Raw genomic sequence first — 24,838 nt, 5'->3', positions numbered from 1 at the left:
GAGAATGCTCAAACTATCGTTGCTAGTTTCAGCATTATCAAGATTCAGTTTATCTTCTGTGAAGCCAATAAGCTTAGAACTTCTACATCAGAGATTTTGCCAATGCATACGCATTAAATCTATTATTATTATTATTATTATTACTGTTATTAATTTCTGGTTACTACAAAAGTGGTGAGGGAGTCGAAACTTGTACAACTGAATAACAGCGAAAATTCATTGGATCAGGCCCAGGCTATTGGTTCCGGGAGTTCTTGCGTTTTGATCATAAGTTCATACAATGGCCGGTCTAAGAATCCCGGGGTCCATCAAATGATTGGCTCTTCCTCAGATTCCAATGAAGGCCCTCATGGATGCTGCGGAGGAAGTCGGTCGTCGAGTCCACCTGACAAGCTGTGGGCACTGGCCAAGGCGCCATACTGCAGATAAGCGCATCGCCGGCTGACAACTGCTTCCGGTCCTTGCCATCAAAAGACGCCCATGCATGCCCTCTACTGTTGAAAGGTACTTGAACTCGCAAAGTCACATACTCTGGTAAAATCAAAGGCCTGAATGACAATGAATGTGGGCAGATCGGTGTGAAGAGTATTGCAGGAACCTGCAGTTTGATATCACATACAGATTAAACAGCCGCAGATCAAGTATAAGCAGTTTGATATGTCAAAGTAGGATGTCTATAAGTATCACAAAGAAAACCTGGAATGATATCAAGGGGGAAAAACTAAATTTAGGTAGCGTTTTTCCAGTGTGCTGAATTTTCCTTTTTACCAGGAGAAACTCCTAAACATAAAATAGGATGGAAAAGATGAAAGGTAAAAGCATGCCTGTGGATGAACCATTGATCCTCCAGCTGCTAACGAGTAAGCTGTGCTTCCGGATGTTGTTGATAGTATCAAACCGTCCCCTTGTACACATGTGACAAAAGAGCTGTCACAGTAGCACTCCAGATAAGTGAGGTATGATGATATTCCACGATCAATTGTAATCTCGTTCAGTACCAAAATTGGCTCCTCAGTTTCCAATTCGTCCTTAGCTGCCTCACGGATCACGTGACACTGTAGTCGGTGGCGCAATGTGATGCTAAATGGTCCTTTCAGTATAGTATCCAAACAATCTTGGTAATGCTCAATATCTAGAAGACGTTAAAGATTAAAAAAATAAAGCAATTATGACTAAGCAACATTACGTTCCATACAAAGTAATTTTCACTATCATAGCACAGACATGCAAAGTTCACCTCCTTTATTCTCCACACAACAGATATATAGTTCCAAAATATTTGTGCCAAAAGGTAAACTTTTGTCAAGCACTGCAAGAATAATGATGCCAAAGTAATATTTGTTGATATTCAAGATTCACATTCCTCAAGGTTGGTGACATATTGATGTACATATGATAGATCAAGCTCAACAGCAATGCTTCTAACCATTAAAGCATGAAAAAAAGCCTTAATGAGTTGCTCTAAGATTCACTTATGAAACCCCAAGAATCATCCATTATCATCCATTATAACAAAAACAAATATCAAATCAGTTTTCATATTTCTTTTGAGTTCTGATGTAAAGAATGCTTCTTAATCCGGGTCATTTCTACTGTCTAATTATTTAACGACATGTTTACTCTCTATCTGTTTTCTTATGCTATCATTCAGCAATTATAAGAGAAAAGGGAGTTCGCATTAGACAAACTGAATAACATTGAAAAGTGCATCTTTGAGTTGGTATTTGTGCTAGCCCAACAGGCTACATGGCATGTATAGCAGAATATGTAAATAAGAAAAGAAGGAACAAAAACATATAGAAAAATTTGGAAAATGTGTGGAGTTGGTATAGAAACATGATAGCCAAAAGTATCAGTCACTTGAGCATAGAGATACTATTTGAAGTTCAGATGGTAAACACCAGTGCAGTTATAGTTCCGAAATAAATAATAATAATAAGAGGATACGGAAAGCTGTCATGAAGCCCAATGATCCAAGGGAGAAAGGAACAACAGGAGGAACTGGTCCTTTAAACAATGACGCTGCCTGTATAAATAAATTATATCATTATCATGATCTAGAGTTCCGTGAAAAGTAACTAAATAGCGGTTTGCATCTTAAAATAATTAATGCAAATCAATGGTAGAAAATATACAAGCTGTCCAACAACTGAAGTTTGAATATGCATGATTGAGGTCCGGGTAAAATTGATTGTTTCAGTATGTATACCATAGTTGCAACAAGCACATCTTATGAAGAAGATGATATGCATGCGTTCTACTTGCAGAAATGCTCAAATTCTGTGTTTACCTACTGAATCTAGAAATTTAGGATATATTAAATAGTCTTAAAGAGAATCTGCTAATTTTCAACTTACAGAATGCTCTCAATAATGAGTTATTCACTAATGTCAAGTTATCAACATTCATGATGAAAGCTAAGCAAAGGGTCTATCAAAAAAGTAGCTTACAATTGAGAAGGCATGTAGAAAATTGAAAAGCTTTTACTCCAATATAGGCTAAATTTCAAAATGATAATTATGTAATAAATTTCACTAATAATGGGCTTCAATAAATCAAGCATATTTGAGGACTGCATGACGGAAAGGCAAACCCATGAAAGAATGTATTTAAAGAAGAAAGATGGCAACTTTCAAATTAGAGGCCAGCCCTTTAATTTATTCAGATTTTTTTCCTATTTATCGCATTTATTCGGGAATTCTTTTGCATTTCCATGACTTCTACATTGAGCTTTGATTTAAGGTGTTTTAGGTCAGCGAATTAGCACTTGGTTTCTATACTACCTATATGGATACGGCCCTCTTAACTTTTCCAAACTAAGAATTTGATACTCTTAACAAGTCATCCACTCCTGACGTGCTGGAGTCCATTCTCTATTGCACATGAATTAATCAATAAAATATGAAGCAAATATATTTAGTTTACTTGCATAATTTCATGCCTTGAATATTACTTTCAGGAAGTTCTAGAATAAGATTGAATATGAGGAACTTAAGAAAAGAAATTGTTCTATCAAAACATTATTCCTAATTTAGAAATTTAGAATACAAAAAGGTTTCAAGTTGCATACCCATAGAACTGTTCCATCACCACCAAGAGTTATGACAAGATCAACCTTTGTGTGGAGGAGCTTTATTTCCTCATCTGTTGTGTATGAATTAGTTAAACACAGAGCGCACATAATGCAAGCCAAATACTGATTTAAAATAAAGCTGTTAAAGAATATTATATCATGATTTGCAGAAAAGATCGACTAAGTGGAGACTTTTACAAGATTTGAACAGAACAATGTTGTGATCCTTGATACAACTGTTAACTCACCAATTGTTCTGCAAAATATCACTATAGACTTCACAATATGATAAAATGAGTAAAAGGTTGACTTTAAGTCAAAATTATAGAATATGGACATGGAAAGTCGTTCGGTTCCATAGGATCTAACTGTGTTCATGACTCCAGATTCTATAATCTATGATTTCTGTACTATATATAGATTGACACCAAGACACCCATTTGTATTAAGTTACTAGAAATGCGAGATCTAAGATTTTCCCACTTACCATCTTCCCATGTCTGGACATAATCAAAGTAAGAAGACTCTGTAAGAAGTTCATTCCTCACCCGAGGCTCTACGAAAACATTTATATTCTTCTGCTTCTTCAGCCATCTGTGGAACATAAAAATGAAGCTACATAACAGCCAACTAGATGATAAGGACATTGTGAAGTATAAAAGAAATTACAAATAGATAACTGATATAGTGTAATTGAGTTAGCCAAAATAGAATTTCTTTACAATAGATAGAAGGATGTCCTGAAACTGTTACAAAAGGACATCAACAAAGGAAAGCAGAAGAATTGGAGTATGATGATAATTGCTAAAAAAAATTCTAGAAAGCACACCTGACCATTTCAGCACAGAGTGCAAGAACAGTAGTAGAATTTGGCTTATTCACAATCAGAACAGTTTGCGGCGAGGATTCCCATTTCAGCAAAATCTGAAAATAATATGATTAAATTAAGCAAAGGAAGAGAAAATAAAGCAAGCATTAAGTACTAATGTTTAGAGTCCTGATGCATTTCATAGACATAACCTAAAAAGAAGAGGCAGTTCTTAATGCAACATGGTTGTTACAAATTTATAATCAAAGGGGACAAATTACTTGCTTACTGCTGCGCTCTGCAGTTGTTATATCTCCTTTCTCAAAGGACACAACTTCATGCTTGTGCTGGCCACTTTTGTCTCCATTGCAACCCCATGAAAGTTTAAAGGATGCCTGGAATGTGTAAAAGAGATACCTTATTGGAACTTGCACTAATTATAGACCAGACCACTTAGAAGGAAAAAAAAATCAGATAAGTTACTCAAGAGAAATAAAAGGTTTGAATGATCTTATTCACATAACCTAAGTTCGTATATCTGGTGTGGTGTGTGCCTATCTGTCAAATTGTTCTTATTCCCTTAAGAATTTGCACTAGCAGCTTCATAGAAAGTCTCAGATAACATACACATGAATGTTATATACTTGTATCACAGTTTCAGCAATCACTGATAATTTTGGTGGACAGAAGGACCCAGTGACATAAAAGAGAACCAACTTTCTTATGCTACTAATGGGTAAAGTTTGTATTTACAGAAAGAAACAGCAAGAAAATCAGTACAGAAGTCAACTCAACATAGAATGACCAGCCAACAACATGGAAAAAAGCAAACTTTATGAGATTGACTAGAAGATATCAATAGCTTAAGAAAATGAATCAACATATCAGGGGATTTGATATAAAAGAAGGTACTTAGCCTCAAACAGATTAAATTCAGGCTCTTAAACACTTAATAGCTCTACCATATGTACAGCCATTAGCTCAGCCTAATATTATATATGGGTATTGGTTTACAACTGCACTGTGCTTTAGTATTTTTGACCCATCTAGTAAGCTATATGACATTTATTAGGCTTTGTAACTCCCTGTGGTCACTATCTTCATGAACTGCTACTTTTTGGTGGATGCATCCATCTTGGGCATCATCATCATCCAAACATTTGCACACAAGGACTTTGAATCATTCAAAAGGAGAAATAAAGGGTCTAGGATATAATAGAAGGACATTTTATGATGTCAAATTATAATATTAAACAATAGCAGATCAATTTCAATATTGAGAATTTTGACAAGATCAACAAGATTCAATGGAAATTGCTGGAAACTCGCAAAGGAAAATGGACGCTTAGGTCAAATTCTAGTGGTAATAGGGTTATCAAGAGAAATTATTGAAGTTGGTCATTTAGGTTAAGAATTTAAAGACATTCACCAGATGAAGATAGTGGGAGAAACAAGCCTACATTGTGTTTACCTTTCTTGCCACCATTTTGCGTACTGAATTTGAATTGGAGCCTGCAACTTCATCCCTGAGAATCTCATGCGAACAAATTCCACTAGTTCCACAACATTCAGTTTGTTGCATAGCACGAGAACACACCGCAATTTTATCGGATGAGCTCTCCATCTTCTCATCTTTGGAACAACAAGGACAGCCTTCGGATCGCAGGGCTACAATTCAGAAAATGATCGCATATCATTGGATGAAATATGCATAAAATAAAGAATAAAGGTCTCACTCAACAAAATTCAACACCTTAACAATAGAAAAAAGGGAGTTCGTAAGATTTTATTTCTTCAAATGATTTTAAAAAGAAATAATTAGTCGATCACTTTAAATTTATTCATTTTATGTATATATTCATTTCTTACAACAAATTGTACTAAGATCCACCGACAAGGGTCTATAATATATAATATTCACATGCCTATGATTTTCATCATCAATCTATCATTGCTACAAAGAAGTAAGAAGTAAGAAGTAAGAAGTAAGAAATAAGAAGTAAGAAGTAAGAACCATGTGACAAGGCGCCATAATGTAGTGGGACTCAGGGCAACTTCTGAACTTTTCGCATTTAGGTTACTGTCATAGGAAGGTTGGTTAACTTGCAGCTTATAGTAATATCTAGATGACTTCAGATTTCCATGTAAAATTTGAAGACTGCTGTTCTATATCTCCATGAATCTAGGAACTTTTGCTCGCATTGTATTATTTGGTCTATGTACCGGAACTGATAACATTCGAGATTATGCAGGATTATACACGAAAGATCCTTTTTTGGCTCTCTCTTTAGCCCTATGTCTCTTATCCCTAGGAGGTCTTCCTCCACTAGCAGGTTTTTTCGGAAAACTCTATCTATTCTGGTGTGGATGGCAGGCAGGCCTATATTTCTTGGTTTCAATAGGACTCCTTGCACCATGCAGCTTAACTACAAAATTTACATATTTGTTTTGTTCATGAAACATCCTAACAACAATTTAGCACATAATAACTTCCTTTTTCTGGACTCACTATGCAATATAAGTCAACACTCAAGAGTCAAGAGTAAACCAAGATGAGTAAAAAGCAATTTCTGATAGATGGGAAACCTTCATGTTCATATTGGAGGCTGCGTGCCCTCTCTAATTCGTATTTACGCTTCCATTCTGCTGCCTCTGCTTGTGCAGCTGCTTTTGCTTCTGCGACTCGTCGTAATGATTTCGCAACAGCTAACAATTGCAACGGAAAATTTATACTTTAGCCCACAACTAAACAAGGCATATAACATTAGTCACGTAAAGAAAATTCTTGATTGATTAAAGAGAGAGACAGAGAGTGTTATACAGAATACAAGAAGTTCTTCCCAAAGAGAGTATGCAGCAAGGAAATTTCAAACGCTTCTTCGTAGAATTTCAATTATCTCAAAGAAAATCTAATTTTAGCTAAAACAATGACCTAAACTCAGAAGTACATTATAAAACTTGAATTCCTACATATAATCATACACAACTAAAAACATCCTTTAAATATTGAAATTCAAGAGAGCTGGGAACTTAGTCAAGTCTTCCAATTGACTTTGCTTGGTTGTTTTCCTAGCTGATTAAAATTACTCAACATCAAACAGTGTTTCATCATAATCCAAGCATAAAAGAAATTGCAGACTATGGTTAACTAAATTTATGAGATTTGATAGATAAAGAGCATTTCTATATATGGGCCAGAGTGCAAACTTTATGTTATATCTTGTAAAAAAGATATAACACTTTTCCAACCACTAACTGCGCCTTGATATTTGCGAAAAAAAAAAATTATCACAAGGTGAAATAAAGTGAGTAGTTTATCTCTCTCCAATCTCCCTGTTGAGATTTTTTTTTTTTACAATCCTGAAGTGAAATCAATGGCTAAAAAAGTGTCAAAACTTCACCCAAAGTTTTAACATAAATTTTCTAGTTCAACTCTCTCTCTCTCTCCTCTCTCTCTATCTCCATCTCTATCTCCATCTCCATCTCCACCTCCGTCTCCATCTCCATCTCTCTCTCTCTATATATATACACGAACACCTTATAGTTATATCTATATGTTATGTTCATTAGGTTTTTAAAAGAATTGTAACAGTTCTCTATGAATCATGCTAGAAATAACTTAAAGTGATATTCTTACTTCTCAAAGTCTCTGAGAATTCAACAAGATGATCATCTGTTGTCTTGACAGGCGTCTGAGGAAGAAGTTCATAATTTGACTTTTCTGATTTCGAGGCAGTAACTGGAGCAAGATGTCCATTTTCTTTTGGACGTGAAAAAGCCATATCAATGTTTACTTTATCACCAGAAGCCTGTTACAAAAAGATAAAAGACATTAGGAACCAATAAAATATAGATCAATATACCCCACCAAAAAAAAATGTAACAGTAGGTTAAATTGGGAAGATTTCTAATAAGATACGATCAAGATGTTGGAGTTGCTCAAGTGTTTTTATCATATAATTGTGCCAGGAGAGATGGAATTAATAGGTCAAGGCTCACATTTGAACCAAAGACAGCTCATTTATTGATTATTCCAACCCCTAGCAAAGATTTCGCATACAACTGCATGCCTAGCTACCACAATTGAGAGGAAAAATAACAAAATCAAGGGCTTAGATGCCAAGTCGAACTATAAAACAGTCCGGATTTGGATTTAATCAACTCAAATCGAGAGGAAAATTAATCTGAAACAAGAACTAATACCTGTTGCACTAGCTCATCTGGAAACATGGCGGCCAGCAATGGAGAGATCGCGTGAGGCTTAACGAATCGGGGAAGGGTTTAAATTGGAAAGAGGAGGAGGAGCAGGGAAGTCAGGTGGGTGGCGAATCGGGACCCCCACACGGATAACGGCGTCGGAAAGGGCGGAAGTCAGATGACAACCAAACGCCCCACGTCACGTTCTGGGGATCACGGGCAGGGCACCAATTGGTCAACGTCAACGCCAACGCTTCCATTATTTATTCAACGTCACAAATTTGATCAGGCGTTCGGTCTACATACTCATACCGTAATGGAAATTATACTTTAGAGCTATAATTTTTTTCATTATATATACATAGCTGCATACCACTCTTTGATTATTTTTTTTTACCATATAAAAATAATAATAGTTCATAGAATTATATATATATATGGCCAAATGGAATCGTGCTTAGTTTGTTAAAAGGCCTTATTATCTTAACATTTATAAATATTTACTAATATATTAATTTATAACTTACTTAAAGTATTTCGTTCATTTAACTATATGTAGGCATCTAGCCAAGTGCGAGCTAGATGGCCCCACCGAAGCCCAGAGTGGTTGGAAAAAAAAATCTAGTCTATTCATGTCGGTTCAAAATCAAAATATCTTTATGAAAATTAAATAAGGAAAAGTTGCCTACTAAAACAGCACTAATTAATTTCTCTATGAATAGTCTTTGCCATGTCTCTTCCGTGGAACCCTAAACGCTGCATTATTTGGTTTGAAACTAAGCCTCTAATTTGATTAGTTAGTTTTTTTTTGTTTTTTTTTCCCTTTTTTTTAAGTGCAAGGAGAGCTAGATTAATTTGCCCGGTTGGTTAACCCGAGGAATCAAAATACAACGGATTACATAGATCCGGGTGAATAGAGTCCCCTAGATCCCACACAGACACACAGTAGGGGCTCAGCGCATTTTACCCAAGTTGGCGGCCCAGTCCGCCACTTGGTTAGCCTCACGTAACACATGGGAGACTTTCCACTCCCTGATCCCACTCATCAAAACCCTACAGTCTTCCACTAGGTTCCTGACTTGTAGTATTGATTTTTTGAAGAGTAAACTTGATTAAATATATATATAAAAAAAGATAAAAATATGTTTTGTTACTGAACCAATTTAAAAATCTCTAAATCAATTTAGGAGAGTCCGTAAACTCAAAGCAAACATTGTACCACATTTGATTTTTAGCACCAGAATGGCTATCACCGTATACAATATTTTCAGAAATAATTTTTTGATTAATCTTAGTCTTTGGAACAAGTAGGTCAATAGTGTCTAGCTAAAGAAGAAAGAGAGCCTCCATGACAAGTCAAAAATCTTAATTTCGGACTCCGATATAGGAATAATATTTACTGAACCAATATAAGAATAAACTTGATTAGATATGAAAAAGAAAAAAAGATGTTTGTTTTTTAGCTCTAGAATTGCTCACCATATAACACTTTTTCAAGAACAATTTTTTAATTAATCTTAGTCTCCAAAGCAAGTAGTCAATAGTTTCTCTCTAGAGAGAGAGAGAGAGAGAGAGAGAGAGAGGCTCAAAAATCTTAGTTTTGAACTCTGATTATTGTCATACAGCAACAATCTTTAGTTGGAGGGTTCTATGTGGAAAAAAAAGAACTTTAATTCAATAAAATCTACGTGGTAAATTGATAAGTCTAGGGAGCTCAATGTAATTAACCAAAAAAAGATAAAAAGGAAAATTCACCAAAGAGAACTGGCCCACCATCACCATGCAAGTTAGGCCCAAATATTCCAACCACAAGATTGGACGTTTATAATCTCAGTGGATTGGTCAAACTAGTTATAACTAGACCGAGTATAATTAAATCTGAGTATAAAAATTTAAAAGGTATTAAAAAATTATAAAGTTTAACGTAAATAGAATTTTTTTTTAATAATTTTCAAATTTCTATATAAATAATTGATAATGTTAAATACCTATATTTAAAAATCGTCGTCTTAGTCAGCAATTTTTATTGCAACAAACAAGCGTAATTATATGTTTAAGTTTTGAAATTTTCGTTTAAAAAGTTTTAAAAGGGTAATTTGGTCAAATAAAAAAAATCCAAATCTAGTACATGAGGACCTACTAGTCTACTACAAATGGTGGGTGGAGAATCTCATAAGTTTGGGTGGAGGGAGACGTGGAGAAATGGGATGTGGTTGACTCCTTTGTCTTATATTCCCCCACTAACTACGTGGGTTGTTGATGAATAGTTGCATTAGAAGTTGGTTAGCAGAAAGAAGAAAGAAGAGAAAAGGAAAAATAGAGTTAGATATCTTGAAAGGTAGATTGAAACACATTGGTTGATTCTTTTTTAAATTTATTTACCCAAATAGATTATATATTAAATTTAATATCAAAATAAGTCTGTGTCACTGTAGCCCTACGTTCAAAGTTTTACTTTTAGATAGAAATATATCAAAAAGTTTATTTTATAAAGCGCTCAACTGCTGAATATTTTACCAGAAAAAAATTTAAAATAAAATTTGGAGGTGCTATGGTTTTGATTAACTCTATTAGGAAATAAGCTAAAATCATAGACATATTCATTTGATGGAAAGTCCATCAGTATTATTGACTACAAGCACTTCTCTCTCTAGAATGCAAGTCATCTTGTAAGCACTTACCTCAATACACTTAAGATACACGAGGTCTTAAAATAAATAATTAATATAAGTCTGCAATGATAAAATTTTAATATAAATATCTAATTCTAATAAATATAATCTAATAATAAGTAAAAATGACTAATATTAACACGAATGTGACTCCAATCAAACTGAATTAAAGATTAAAAAAACTAAAGATAAAAAGGAGTAAATCCTAAGTGGAGGTAGGGTCTCAATGCATCTCACTCAATTATCATGTTCACTAGTACCTGAAATGAGCTAACAATAATAGTTCAATGAGTAAAATTCACTCAAAAGTCAAATAAAATCAAAATCTATAACTTTAAATAAATTCAAGTCCAGCAATATAAAATAAAATTTTCACTAAGCATGCTTATAATAATATTAAGAATAACATCATAGCTAATAATAATGTAAACTATAACTCTAATATGCTCTATGTAAATATACTGAATTTCTTTCAATATTATTAATGCATATGTCTCAATTGGATCAATACCCTATAGATCCACATTAACTAAAAGTCAACTTAAGATAGCGTTCGGATCTTTTTGTCATAGCTGACCTAGTTAAAGTCACTAGAAAGTATCACTATGTGATAAACACATTATATCTCTTCTTATAAGGGTTATCATAAGGTATCACTATATGATAAATGTATTATATTTCTTCTACTAACCATTAAGAAAGATTAAAGTCACCTCAGAAAGTATTTTCATCTAATATGAGACTGTTTCGTAACCCTGCTAGAGTCACATAAAAAAATCACTATAGTAATCTAAAATATGACTTTCCCTTAGACTTCCAAGTAAACTTGAGTTACTACAGAAAATTATAAGTGATCTATGCTGAAATTGTGCTCTAAGTCATACCAAATATAAATTATGTGTTTTCTATTAATATTATTGGTTATTAAAATTATTATTTTGCACGAAAGATAGCAATGTACTGAATCATATATTTTGCACAAAAGATAGTAATATACTGAATCATATATTTTGCATATAGAAATATAACAATTAAATTACACACAGAAATATAATATTTAAGTTGCACATAGAGAAATACGTGATTTGATAAAAAGTATGAAGTATAAGACGAATAAATATGTGAGTGAACCTACTCACTTGAGTCTAGGTCAAATGACTAAAATATATAGTCCACATATTAGAAAAAATCACCACCTTTAATTATACATAAATAACATATTTTTATTTAACCAATATCATAATTTCTTAAATTTAAAACTTATTAAATTATTCAAATGAGCTTGATTAAGCCCAAATGGTAGGGTCGAGGTGTGGCTAACCCGTAGCCCACACAACAACCAATAAATGGTTTAGGCTTAAGGCCCAAACCCACCAATATACATGGACTAGGCAGCAGGCTTAACCATAGCCCATGACTTATTAATTTTGGGTCGGGTCTGTTGGATCTGAAATCTAGACCCGAATCCGAAATAAATTAGGTTGGCTCAGTCTTCCTCGAGAAGATCAAAACGAAGGGAAGGAGAGAGAGAAAGAATCGACGATCACTGCCGTTGGTGGTCCACTGGCCGCACTGTAAGCTTCCCACCACCCATGCAACCATGTTGACCACACAATGTATAAGAGAAGCCGCCAACGACAATCGAATGTCCTATTCCATGGCCGACGACCATGGAATCGACTTCTATAATAAACCGAGCCTTTAGGGCTCAAAAAAGCGCGCCTACGGCATGAGGCCAATAGCGCGAAGCTCCGGTACACGAGCTGCAACGATCTGAAGCCGCCAACCAACTCGAATCATCGGCAACGCCATATCTCCCAAAAATAAGTATTTCTATTCTAACCTATTAAACTTTAAATTGAATATGAATTATGGAAGATGATTGACCAATGAGTCGTAGAGTGGTCTCCGATCGCTCAGGTAGTGCTCTAACGGGAGGGAAGGACAGAAAGCGAGAGAGAGAATATCGTAACGGGAAAATAGGGTTAGAGTTTTGATTTATAGGGTAGGTTTTGAATTTTTATATATCCGAGATCTCACTAGAGGAGAGGTCACCTGGACTATCTCTGATATTATCAAACATTGCGCTAATCTTATCTCCACTCTACCTCTCTACTAGAGTTATGTACACAAGTCATTGTAACACATGGAATGCTCATGGCCTAACAAGTAAATCCATCCAACAATGTTGTGATAAGGTTTGGGCCTCATCTCCTCTGTAACTATTGACAAATTTGAAATTTAATGCAGGGACATTTCACTCAAAATTTAAAATAAAAAAAAATCCATGAGGGAATTCGAACCCATAACCTTTGTTGTTAGCTGAGTAGGATCCAATAATTGAGATACATTACTCAGCCTATCTATTTTATTAAATTTTGATTGAACGAAACATATGCTTGCGGTGGAGAGGAGATCAAGATTTCCTACTCATATCTAACATTGTTCTTCATATTTAAGGATCAACATTTTCTAGTACTGTCCGCATAAATAAACTTAAGTTGATCATTTATTAAGATCGGCGAGAGTACTTGATATTAAATAGTCTTTGACTTGTAGCGGCAAAAATAACCCAGACACGATCTGAGCCATCGGATGACGTGGTGAGGAGGAGATCGAGATGAAGGGCTCAGATCGAACATTAACGGCAGTCTTGACGGGCCCTACCAATTCAAATTCAAATCCACCCGGCCCTTCTTCTGTACATTCTTTCTTTCTTCCTTATTTTAACGTTACGATTCCCGAGTCTCCTCTGTTCTCTTCCACCTTCGCCTCCAAATCTCTCTCTGTCTTCTCTCTTCTCTGGTTTTTAAGAAGAAGAAGAAGACGAAGAAGAAGAAAGAGGGCTAATGGAGGGGCCTTGTAGAGTTTCTTTCAGAGATGGACGCTTGGCGTCAAGAAGAGCAGAAGAAGCTGGTCTGCCTCCCTCTCTCTCTCTCTCTCTCTCTCTTACCCACTCTTTCCATTTCAAATGTTTGTTGGGGAGAATTGAATGTTTGAATGTGTCATTCTTTTGGACGGAAAAGGCTTTCTGATTGAACTTTCAACCGGGTTTTCTTACAAAAAGATGGTTTTTTTTTTGTTGTTAAATGATCTTGAAGTGGGTTTTCTTGGGTCTTAACAAGATCTTGGTTTCTTGTTGAATTTCCCGCTCTGGTCATCGATGGGTCATCATTCAGTTGCGTTCATCTTCATCAATCTGAATCAAATTAGATTTCCTTTTCTCAATACTTTCTTTTCCTGCCTTCCTGGAAAGCTAGAAAGAGTTTGGTTATTTCTGCCAAAACCTAGATTAACCATTGCTTGCCTCTTCTTCTTCTGGCAGCCTTGAGGCGATTCCAAGCCGCCGCGTGGCTTGAGACCATGGTTGGACCTCTCTGCTTGTCCCCGCAGCCCTCGGAACTGGAATTCATCTCCTGCTTGAGGAGTGGCCTCATTCTCTGCAACACCATCAACAAGATCCAGCCGGGGGCCGTTCCCAAGGTAAACTGTGTACTAGTCCCTCATTTCACTTCAATTATTTTCTTTCTTGTGCCTTTTGGTTCTTATTCTCCATGGCATGTTTCCATTTCTTTCTACATTTCTTCAAGGTTGTCGCAAACCAGCAGACTGGAGCCACCTGGGACAGCCAACCTTTACCTGCTTATCAGTACTTCGAGAACATCAGGAACTTCCTGGTTGCTGTCGAGGATCTAAAGCTTCCGAGCTTTGAAGCTTCGGATATCGAAAGGGTTAATTACAAACTAAGAGATATGGATTAAAGCTCCCATTTTTCTTCCTAGCACCTTTAACACAATACAATGGTTTCTTCAGGAGAATCTGGAGGCTGGATCAACAGCTAAAATAGTTGATTGTATTCTTGCTTTGAAGTCATTTCATGAATGGAAGCAGTATACAGGAGGAAGTGGGCCTTGGAAGTACATGAAATCGCCTTTAGTTCCTCAATCTTCTGGTCGCACTCAGTCTCACCTCGCTTCGTCAGGATCCTCGGTCAATTGTAGACGTTTGGACATGACGACAGCTCTTGAGAAGCAGCAATCTTCGCAAAGTGTGAATCAAAATAGTTCAGGTGTGTGCTGCGTGTTTCTTCCTTGGTAATGTTGTTATTTACTATGGTTGTCATTTTAGGGTCTTGTTAGTTCTTACTATTTGATATGCTCTTTGGTCAAACTTAGTACTCTTTACATGAATCATTCGACAATTGAACTTGATATTTGGTCTCTCCTCTTATAGTTGAGGGAGGGCAATACGTAGGTACACCAAACCATAAGTTAAGCCTCATAACCTTTTTGCGATAAACTCTGTTCAGATGCATTAATATTCCAAATAGGAGACTTTTAACTTACATCTTGCTTACTATGCGTGAATCAAGGGGAACATATGCAGTAGGCTGGCATATATACGTGCATAATCCTTTAGGGGAGATTTAGTATATTTCAAACAACTAATTCTGCAATCAGATTTATGATGCTTTATATCAAGGTGGAGAGAAATGAAATCTTTGGAAGAAAGATAAACTTCTCCACCTCTCTTGGTACACCCAAAAGTAGAAAAAATATTAAATATTTTTTCAATAATTTAACATAAAGTTTGTACTCTAATTCTTTATATAAATAGCTCAATGGGTGATAAGAGGTTTTAAGTGCATCCGGCATAACAATATGCTTGTACTATGACGTGTAATTCTCTATTTCATATGTATGTTTTCAGAGGCAATGGACTCACTTCTGAGAGTACTATCTGATTGTATGTTTAATTCAAAGGAAAACATCAATCAAAACATTCTGGATCTTTGGAGGCAAGGACGATTGGTAATAGTTATTTCAAGTGTATCATCTGCTTTATATGATAATCATTTATCAGATGTTGACTACTTTTACTTGGACATGGTCTTACTCTAGGATCCAATAGAGCTATTCAATAAGATTATTTCAGAAGGTCTGGAAGAACCACAAGTAAACTTGTGTGAGGTACAATATTACTCTAGCACCTTTCTTTCTGATCAGTTCTTCCTTTTGATGCGAAAGGAATTCCCTCTATCATCTTCATTTTGTCTTCAACAAAACTCATGCATCCTATACTTTTCTCTTTGTCTATCTACTACACAAACTCTGATCATGCCTTTGCATCTGAAAGTTTGCTTAATCATATCAAATATATGGTCCTTAATTCTCCATCGCAAACTCCTTATTCCTATCCCTTTGTTGCAAAGCATAAATGTGGGCATTAGCTGCATCAGTTACATATCACTACAAATGCATGAACACATAAAGGACTTTTGCACGTAAGTCTATTCATAAATGCACATGTGCAATGCTTCCAATGTCTATATATGAAAAGATGCATGAGGAATGAACTTAGCTGAAAATATGCATGACTACAACTGTTGTGTAAAACATTAATGCACATTTTAACAAAGGGCATCCCTTGTGTTCTACCGATGGACCATATTGGCACCAATTCATGTCATGGAAACTTTTAACAAACTATGAGGAAAGTTATGCACATATTGCTATCCCTAGATCCTGCATTGGTAGATGCCTCATGCATAGGGATACTCTTTTAACAAATTATAACAATTAAACTGAAGAACAGAAAATATCATTCTTGTCCCTAATTGATGCATGAAGTTATGAGTATATAACTATTATAAACTAAGCTGTCCAATTCTTCACCTTTTCTTTTATCTGGGTTTCATGCTTTATCATTGGCATGCTAGATAACTATGAGGGGTCTTGATGATGATTGCTACCTTGTATTTTTCATTCTCATTTCTCTGGAAGGAAGAGCATTAGAAACTAGTGGAAACCGTGCTAGTATAATTGTTCAATCAATGTGATATCATGTCTGAGACATCCAAGAACAGATATGATGCTCTCTTTTTCACTGTAGTTAGTTAGCTAGATATTTAGTGTAGGCTTGATATTTTCTTGCATCATAATTCAGTATATTTTTGTATATGATAGCAATATAGCTATGCAATTTCCTGTTTGTTTTTGTCATAGAAATCTCATATCTCTAACATGCAAATTTACCTGTTATGTAGCTAAAATCAGTTCTTCAAGTTCTTTCCACTGAAGGAAATACGGTTAGCAGTGAGTCAACTCAAGAGAATGAGGTATACTGAGCCCTCGAGAATGAACTTACCATTTGTTCAGTTTGAACCAATGCTATGCAGCTTGTACTTTACTAGTTTACAATATTTAAACCATATAGATCGGTAGACAATTAAACAATTCCATTTGTCTATTATCCTCTATCAGCATTTACTGCATTATAAAAATTAAATTCAGTTTTATCAGGGAGTTTATTGGAGCATTTGTAAGTACTTAATAAATGTCAACTGTCAAGTACTCTGATAATGTTAATTATTGTGCATATGGTAGCCATATGTTTTTTAATAGGCAAGTGCAGTTAGATTCATATGTGAAGTTATATCGAGAATTACTACTCCAGTAATCAATTTTTAATCTGCCCTTGCTCATTTTGTTCAAAAACAATTCCATCATTAGATGTTGACAATTATTTTTATTATGAGATGATAGCCTTTTTAATACATTTGTTCCCTTGTGCAGTGTTCTAACTTGCATGTGGAAAAAGTTGATTGCTATCACCGGCATCTAATAGAAGCTCAAGAAACTGAACTTGTGGTAAGAATCATCATAAGAATCATCATACTTTTCACTTGGTTAAAATGTAGAATGATGTCTAGTTGTTAACAAATTTTTAATTACATTAATATAAGTGTTGATCTGGACAATGTATGAACTATGCTAACAAACGAAGCTAGACTTGCATCAGATATATGACTATACCTCTTTAATAGCTTGCTTAGCAAACACAACATCTTACCAAGGAGTTTACTGTTGTGCACATCTTTGAGTCATGATAGAACTACATCAAGTCAATTCACATATGATGTTAATATGTATGTAATTTTGCTAATATGTGCTATATGTATGTAAGATATGCTTTGTATAGATTTTCCAGACAATGTAATGCAGATAGTGCAACTTGAAACTGAAGATGACATAGTTAAGTGAACATGGAAAGGAAGAAGCAATGAACATGTCTTATACATATGTAAAGCAAAATATGTAAACTGAAGTGTTTGGAAAAGGACGTCATGGTCATGGTTATTTATACCAAGCATTTGGACATAATTAAAAATCTTTCTTGTTCACTTCAAGTTTGAAATAACATCAGAAGTTTTTAGTGTCAATGATGTGTTCTCTATCTCAATAGTAAACAGCTTATTCTATGATTTATGTCATCTATTACCTGATTAAGCTGTTTTATTGTTCAGAACTTCTTGTGTCTTATGTATATGAAGTTATTTTCCTAAAATCTTGTTCATCAATGCATAAAGCATTAACATACAGCCTCTTTATCTTCTCTTTTCTGCCGAAGCTACATTCTGTCAGTAGTACTTTATCTTTTACTAGGATGAGTATCAAGTGGATGGTGTTTAATACCTTAAACTCACTTTGCAGGCACTCAAGGCAACACTCCACAGAATTAGATTGGACTTCTTAGATATGCAGAGCCAATTACAAAATGATTTTTCAAAATTAGGTAAGAAGCTGTCTAAGGGTTATAGAAGAGCATAACTTGCTTTGGCAGTTCATCAAGACCAGTCCTCCACTATTGATCTAGTTGGGATGCTCTTAACAATAAGCTCTACAAAGATTATGTAAACCTCAGATTTGACTTGAATGCGAAGCCTTGAACTATTCTGAATATCTGATGCCATTTCTTCTATAGGGTATCAGATTCAAGAGCTCTCTACTGCTGCTAGTGGGTATCATCAAGCTGTCAAAGAAAATAGGAACTTGTATAACATGCTTCAAGAGTTGAGAGGTAAGATTTTGTATACTGTAATTTTCAAAGTGTTATCTACAAAGGGGAGAGTTCCTCACAATTATTCTACAGGAAATATCCGAGTCTTTTGCAGGATCAGGCCACCTCTTAGCTTGGAAGTGAAATGCTCCATTGATCATATTGGAAATGATGGATCACTAATGGTTCTTGACCAACTTAAGCCGCAGAGTACACGCAAAATTTTTCAGTTTAACAAAGTTTTTGGACCAACTGCTACACAGGGTAATATTTTACAGACTAATTATATTGGTGTTCTTTCGTATATTTTCTTACATCACTGAGATCTTCAAAAATATATGTAGATGATGTATACAAGGAGACACAGTCTTTGATAAGATCAGTCATGGATGGTTATAATGTCTGCATATTTGCTTACGGCCAGACAGGTTCGGGTAAAACACACACCATGGTATGATCCCTAGCAACTCTCATTATAGTGACATATATTACCATATAATTATTTGAATAGAGTTTTATAACACAACCAACCCTTACAAGTCTTCTGTATCTCTTCATGCTTATCAGTGTGGCCCATCAGGTGGATTAGAAAAGGAAATGGGAATAAATTATATGGCTTTAGATGATCTCTTCCAAATCTCAAGTACTAGAGAAGATGTAAAATATGAGATCCGAGTTCAGATGGTTGAAATCTATAATGAGCAAGTCCGCGACCTTCTAACAGAAGATGCATCAAGTACTAGATATCCTTTTCTGTGAGATATTCTATTCTAGTTTAATTAAATTTATTATTGTTAAAAAAGTGCAAGTCAACTTTTCCTGTTGGTTCTTAACATTAATTACGTTAGAGATACGGACATGCTCAAACAATTCTCAATTGAGCCTTCCAGATGCCAAAATGCAGCTTGTGCAATCCACAGATGATGTTATTAATCTGATGAAATTGGGTGAGAAGAACCGTGCTTTTAGTTCAACAGCAATGAATCATAGAAGCAGCCGCTCTCATAGGTAGCCTATATCATTGATCTCGTTAAGTTCTTTCCCGATGCACAATTAGAGGCCTTATCTAAGGTTATAATTATTTTTATGTTTGACATGCAGTATCTTGACTGTGCATATTAGTGGCAAAGACATTTCAGGCAACACAATTCGTAGTTGCTTGCATTTAGTGGACCTTGCAGGTAGTGAAAGAGTTGATAGATCAGAGGCCACAGGGGACAGATTGAAAGAGGCCCAGCATATTAACAAGTCTCTGTCCTGTTTGGGAGATGTTATTACAGCCTTAGCTCTGAAGAATTCTCACATTCCATACAGAAACAGCAAGCTCACACAACTACTACAAAACTCACTAGGTACTAGTTTATAACTTCATTTACTTGTTTTTAGTTTCAAGTGGTAAGATTATCAATGAGAAGTATGTATTACAACTTGGTTAACTCCCTCAAATATTACTATAGGTGGAAATGCAAAGATGTTAATGTTTGCTCATGTGAGCCCTGAAGCTGATTCTTATCTGGAAACAATTAGTACACTTAAGTTTGCACAAAGGGCATCAACTGTTGAGCTTGGTGCTGCTCATATGAACAAAGAAAGCAGTGAAGTTCGGGAACTAAAAGGACAGGTAAGGATGAACATATGTTTTGTGTTCACAGTAGCTGGAAGCTTCAGCTATCTTGTTTCTTCACACTTAGATTTACTTGATGCTAGTTTGTGCCCCAACCAGAGTTGCTTGCTTGATAATACATTTCTTCTACATTCAAATGATACTTTCATTGTTCACATATGCCGCTTTACATTACAACGATGTGGAATTGTTTTGTGAAGTCATTTAATAACTTAGTACATAAGGATTGCTTATAATGTACATTAGAAATGATATTAATTGTGCTGTATTACTTTAGATACTTTAAGATTTTTATTTTTGTTGGTTGAAACATATTATATGAATAATATACATCTTCTTTTTGCAAATAAATTGGTCTAGCTTTGGTGGAAGTAAGAGGAATTATTTTATGCAAAGCAAGTATGTACACAATATCAGCAGACTGTTTCATGACTAAATCAAGTTCCACAATAGGAATCCTTACACTAAGTGATGCCCTCTTGTTATACAAAAAAATTTACATTCTGTCAAAAAATGGTTGCTTCTCAAAATTTTCTTTCTGCTGAAAATGCTCTCACATTCTAATTACACGCATGACAAACACCAGCCTAATCGAAGGTCTTACTAACATAGCAATACATTTGCAGATAGATAGTCTCAAGAAGGCATTAGCAAGCAAGGAAGCAGAGAAATCTATGTCTTCATATAAGTTGAAGGAGAATACACCTATCAGTGAGAGATCAAAACAAATGACAGAACGCACCCCGCCACGTCCTCGAAGATTGAGTATTGAAAATGCAAGCAACACAAAGTTTGGGACAGCAACCAAGTTGGATGATAGGAAGGTGTTAAAATCCCCTATTTCAAAGTCTAAGTTTGTTTCAGATTATATGCCGATTTGTGATACTTTGTCAAACATACAAGGTCCTAATAGTAAAAAGAAGGTAGAACTTTATGTCGTAAACTTTCAGTCAATGTTCTTTTTCTCTTTGTTAACTGGAAATTTGAACTTTGATTATTGCATCTTCGGATGACAGCTTTATTCCACATTCTCTGAAGACAAGGCACTTAAAGAGAATGGTATTCCTCATGATCCAATTTTCTTGCAAGATATTCCAGATGCGAAAGTAAAGTTAAACAATGCAAAAATTATCACAGTTGATACAGCTGCTGTCCATCAATGCTCTCCAGATGCTTTCAAGGTAGACAATCAATCTGTTTTTCCTCTTCAACAAAAAACACCAGACAAGACGATGAAAATGAGTGACGGCAGAAATGACATTGGCTCCACTACTAAGTCAGAGGCTAGGAACATGAATGCTAATGTAGGCAGCAGAGGATACCAGATAAGAAAATCCCTTCAAAGCATTGGGAAATTTATAAATGGTTCTGAAAGAAGGTAATCTTTTAGAAAATTACATGGCCTACAAATATGCAACCTGTTTGGATTAGCAGAGTTAACTTTATGCTCTTTTCCTATCCTCAAATGTGCAGGAATGCACAATTTCCAGCAGAGGCACCGTCTTCTAAACTCAGAACAAGCAAAGTTTCTGATGGAAAATCTCCAATTACAGCTGATGCCAGGGCAATAAGGAGGCAGTCACTAACAAATGTTCAGTCCCTGGGTTTGAATGTGTCAAGAAGATCCTCACTTGGTGGGAAAGTAGATTCATGTGAGTTGAAATCTGCATAGCTTGATTCTAAACTTACCTACAGTATCGTATTATGATTACTATCTTGTTCTAAATTGTCAGAGTAAATCAAGTAGAATAGTGCTGATAATGTACATCATAGCACTCATACAAACTGCAGAAGTCTAGTTTCCTTCTCTCTAGCTATTTCACTGTCTTTAGATTGCAGAATGATTGTTTGACTCAATTGTGTCTAGTAAATAAATGACCCTTTTTCGTTCGCTAGCTGAGTTTGTCACTGTGTCTTCTGCTTCTGATTTTTTTAGCAGTATCATAACTCCCAATGTTGCACATTTAATCAAAGTATATTCAGATTTTACTTTTGTGTATCATTCACAGGAGTTTTCACTTAGAGTTTCCCTTTTATTGTTCCAGCTCCAAATGATATCAAAAGCGCCAAGACTCCTCCACCTGTTCAACCATCTGCCAAGGCCACAAAGAGATGGTTATGAATATAGTTGAACAGAAAAAGGACAGTTTTCTGCTATTAGATGCTTCAGCTTGAAAGGTTCCATAAAGATCCATGGCGTAAATGTCATCCGCCACCGTTTGCTTCTTCTCGAAGCTCTCCAGGAAAGACAATGTGCCAGACTTGCAGGAGCTCATTTGCTCCAAGAAGAAGATATTGCTGCCCAACAAACTGTGTCATTTACGTAGATATTGCAGCTCGGAATTGTATTTAGTGAGTAACATTCTTACACTTTGCAGCAAAAGCAACAAAGAATTGTAGTTCCTTTAACATAACATGCTCTCTGTACTAACAGTTGGTCTAACAGAAATTATAAGCATCATGTTTGTTGCTCCATATCCAGTATACTGTTTGCTATGGCGATGTGTGGCTCAATTCAGAGGTAGGTAACATTACCAACAGATGATTTCTTTTTTGTGTGTGTGTGTTCAATAAACTGTAAAGGGCTTCATATTCGGATGATAAAGATAGTCATGGCATCTTATGGCCAAAGCCTAGTAGCATAAAGTTCAAAGAAGTCTAGAATGTCCATAGAGGCATGCACTTGAAAAAGAAAAGTGGTTGATTGTTTAATGCACAATGCCACACTTTAGACAAGCAGGACCATATTGTTGTGTGTGCCTTCGTTTATAAAAAGTATGTATATGTATGCACTAATAGTTTTAACTTTTTCCTATCAGTTATGCCATCAGACTGGAGATTTTTTTTAAAAAAAAACCAAACTGGGTCTTCTCATAAATTTATTCACCTAAAATAACCTACTCCTAAAATTAATATCAACTCATCTAAGAATACATCATAAACTAGTCATGCATGGATGAGAAACAAGTGAAATCTTCTCACCCTTTTTCTTTTCACATATATTATATTTATACAGATGGGACCACCATTTTATATATATAGGATATAAAGTGCTGAAAAAAATAATACATTACATCATACGTAAAACGCTGATAAATTTAGTATTTTTCTACCGAGCTGATGCGGCACCAATTGATATTTCTAAAATAGATAATAAATTTGGAAGGTAGACAATGAGTCAAAACTCACTTTTAGAGAGGATGATGAGTTTAATCTCTCATCATATCCTACCTATTTTTTCTTTTTTTGGTTGACTGTATTGGCTGTAGTGATAGTTGACATTAGGTTGGCTAGCACCAATTTTGTTAGCTAGATAGATTCCAACATTTTTTTTATTTAAAAAAAAATCTATAAGTTTGAAAATTGAAACCTATACTCAATTATAAATATATGCTCACAAAAATATTACCTATGATTAATTTTTTAGTTGAACATTACCTCAACTCCATTCTCCTTTACCTTCAAAATAAGGTTTTATTCAAACCCAATCTAATTTGTTATGATTTAGTAAATGCTCGTCACTTTATCGATCATGTTATAAATTATAACGACGATCATAATTTGGTGTGACTTGCTAGAGAATTCATTGGAAAAGTAAAACTTACTCTATTTTTTCTTTCTTTCTTTTTTTCTTTCAAGTGAAGCAAGAATCATAAATTGGCTTTCACAAACCAATGAGCAAAAGCATGCAATTTGAAGTCTATGCTGTTAATAATAGTAGATGGCATATTAGGTGGGCTTAAGCCATACTAAAACTTGTATAAAAATACTCCTTATAAAACTAATATTTGGGATGTAGAGCAAAGGATGAGCCGAGTTCAAGTAAGAACGTCACACAAATAATAATTTGGGAGTAGAAGGTTGGTGCTGCCCACGTAGTTCTTATGTCTAGTTTGGTAGACAAAGATTAAGTTATATAGCTATGAATTTTATTTTTTAATTTCAAAGTTGGTGGAAGTATGCGGTCACTTCCCTATTTTTTTAAAAAGGTTTCTTATTCACTTACAATATTTAGATATTAGTACTTAATTTTTTAAATTTAAATGCTTTAAAAATATTCCGAGTTAATCTTAACCCAAAAGTATGATAGAATAAAGAATGCTCAATTTATTTTTAAAAATACAAATTTAAAATACTCTCAAATTAGAGTAAATATTTAGAATATGAATGTATTTAAAATAGAAGTTTTTCTTTTAAACTTAACCTCTGAGCTGAGTATTTTGTGATCTATATATCATTGTTAGGATTAAAAGAATAGGAAAGGGAGAGAAAAGAATAGTCTATTCAAAAGTGGAGAAAAAAATAAGAGAAAAAAAGAAAAAAAAAAATACAAACTCTTTTAATATTTTTAATATTATAAATATGCTCCTATATATTCTATTATATTATTTATCTATGCAGATTCTATTAACGATTATATATATGAGATAGTATAGTTTCTACTGGATATTATATCTTATGGATAATATAGATCGTGTATACTATTTTAATTTATTTCTTATCATAACTTTATTTATTTAAGAGTAATCTGATGTATATTTAGAGCTTATGCAGATTTATTTTAATGATTAATATTAGTTTAAAAGGTATAATAATAAATATATTATTTTTTTCCTCTCCTTAAA

The 24,838-nt window shown here is 34.7% G+C and overlaps 2 protein-coding genes across 4 annotated transcripts; one reads left to right on the top strand and one right to left on the bottom strand.

Moving 5' to 3' along the window:
• Window positions 1-94: 94 nt before the first annotated feature.
• On the bottom strand, window positions 95-8,265 carry LOC140802734 (putative NAD kinase 3). Its single transcript, XM_073158314.1, has 11 exons — window positions 8,085-8,265; window positions 7,519-7,690; window positions 6,468-6,587; window positions 5,353-5,549; window positions 4,163-4,276; window positions 3,903-3,997; window positions 3,561-3,667; window positions 3,071-3,144; window positions 1,948-2,026; window positions 825-1,132; window positions 95-598 (listed from the first exon to the last, which is right to left on the bottom strand). Exons 1-11 carry the CDS (start codon window positions 8,109-8,111, stop codon window positions 290-292), a joined length of 1,602 nt encoding a protein of 533 aa, XP_073014415.1. The 5' UTR covers window positions 8,112-8,265; the 3' UTR covers window positions 95-289.
• A 5,235-nt stretch (window positions 8,266-13,500) lies between these two features.
• Window positions 13,501-22,690, top strand: LOC140780935 (kinesin-like protein KIN-14A). 3 transcript variants are annotated; one of them, XM_073126673.1, is made up of 21 exons: window positions 13,501-13,666; window positions 14,076-14,233; window positions 14,341-14,481; window positions 14,564-14,819; window positions 15,461-15,561; window positions 15,652-15,720; window positions 16,797-16,868; window positions 17,326-17,400; window positions 18,244-18,325; window positions 18,515-18,610; window positions 18,683-18,853; window positions 18,934-19,040; window positions 19,157-19,332; window positions 19,433-19,597; window positions 19,691-19,941; window positions 20,047-20,210; window positions 20,840-21,136; window positions 21,230-21,272; window positions 21,384-21,591; window positions 21,687-21,865; window positions 22,259-22,690. In XM_073126673.1, the coding sequence occupies exons 1-21, from the start codon at window positions 13,600-13,602 to the stop codon at window positions 22,333-22,335; spliced, it is 2,955 nt and encodes a 984-aa protein (XP_072982774.1). In that variant the 5' UTR covers window positions 13,501-13,599; the 3' UTR covers window positions 22,336-22,690. The 3 variants fall into 3 exon arrangements, with proteins under 3 accessions (XP_072982774.1, XP_072982766.1, XP_072982759.1); XM_073126665.1 differs by having other exon boundaries at window positions 21,351-21,591; XM_073126658.1 differs by having other exon boundaries at window positions 13,502-13,666; window positions 21,230-21,591.
• Window positions 22,691-24,838: the final 2,148 nt, after the last annotated feature.

This window comes from Typha latifolia, chromosome 1 (genome assembly GCF_019914945.1).
Source record: "Typha latifolia isolate L0001 chromosome 1, TyphaL0001v2, whole genome shotgun sequence".
Lineage (NCBI taxonomy): Eukaryota > Viridiplantae > Streptophyta > Magnoliopsida > Poales > Typhaceae > Typha > Typha latifolia.
Note: the sequence above shows the minus strand (reverse complement) of the source record. Positions and strands in the feature narration are given on the sequence as shown.

What these genes read in the sequence shown, in the direction of transcription:
- LOC140802734 (XM_073158314.1), bottom strand. Translation starts at nt 8,111, where the DNA reads ATGTTTCCAGATGAGCTAGTGCAACAG. An exon ending in CAGATGAGCTAGTGCAACAG is followed by an intron (nt 7,691 to 8,084) that starts GTATTAGTTCTT and finishes TTTTTGTAACAG; the next exon opens with GCTTCTGGTGATAAAGTAAA. An exon ending in ATTCTCAGAGACTTTGAGAA is followed by an intron (nt 6,588 to 7,518) that starts GTAAGAATATCA and finishes TGCAATTGTTAG; the next exon opens with CTGTTGCGAAATCATTACGA.
- LOC140780935 (XM_073126658.1), top strand. Translation starts at nt 13,600, where the DNA reads ATGGAGGGGCCTTGTAGAGTTTCTTTCAGAGATGGACGCTTGGCGTCA. An exon ending in CTCAAGAAACTGAACTTGTG is followed by an intron (nt 17,401 to 18,243) that starts GTAAGAATCATC and finishes CTCACTTTGCAG; the next exon opens with GCACTCAAGGCAACACTCCA. An exon ending in CGGGTAAAACACACACCATG is followed by an intron (nt 19,041 to 19,156) that starts GTATGATCCCTA and finishes CATGCTTATCAG; the next exon opens with TGTGGCCCATCAGGTGGATT.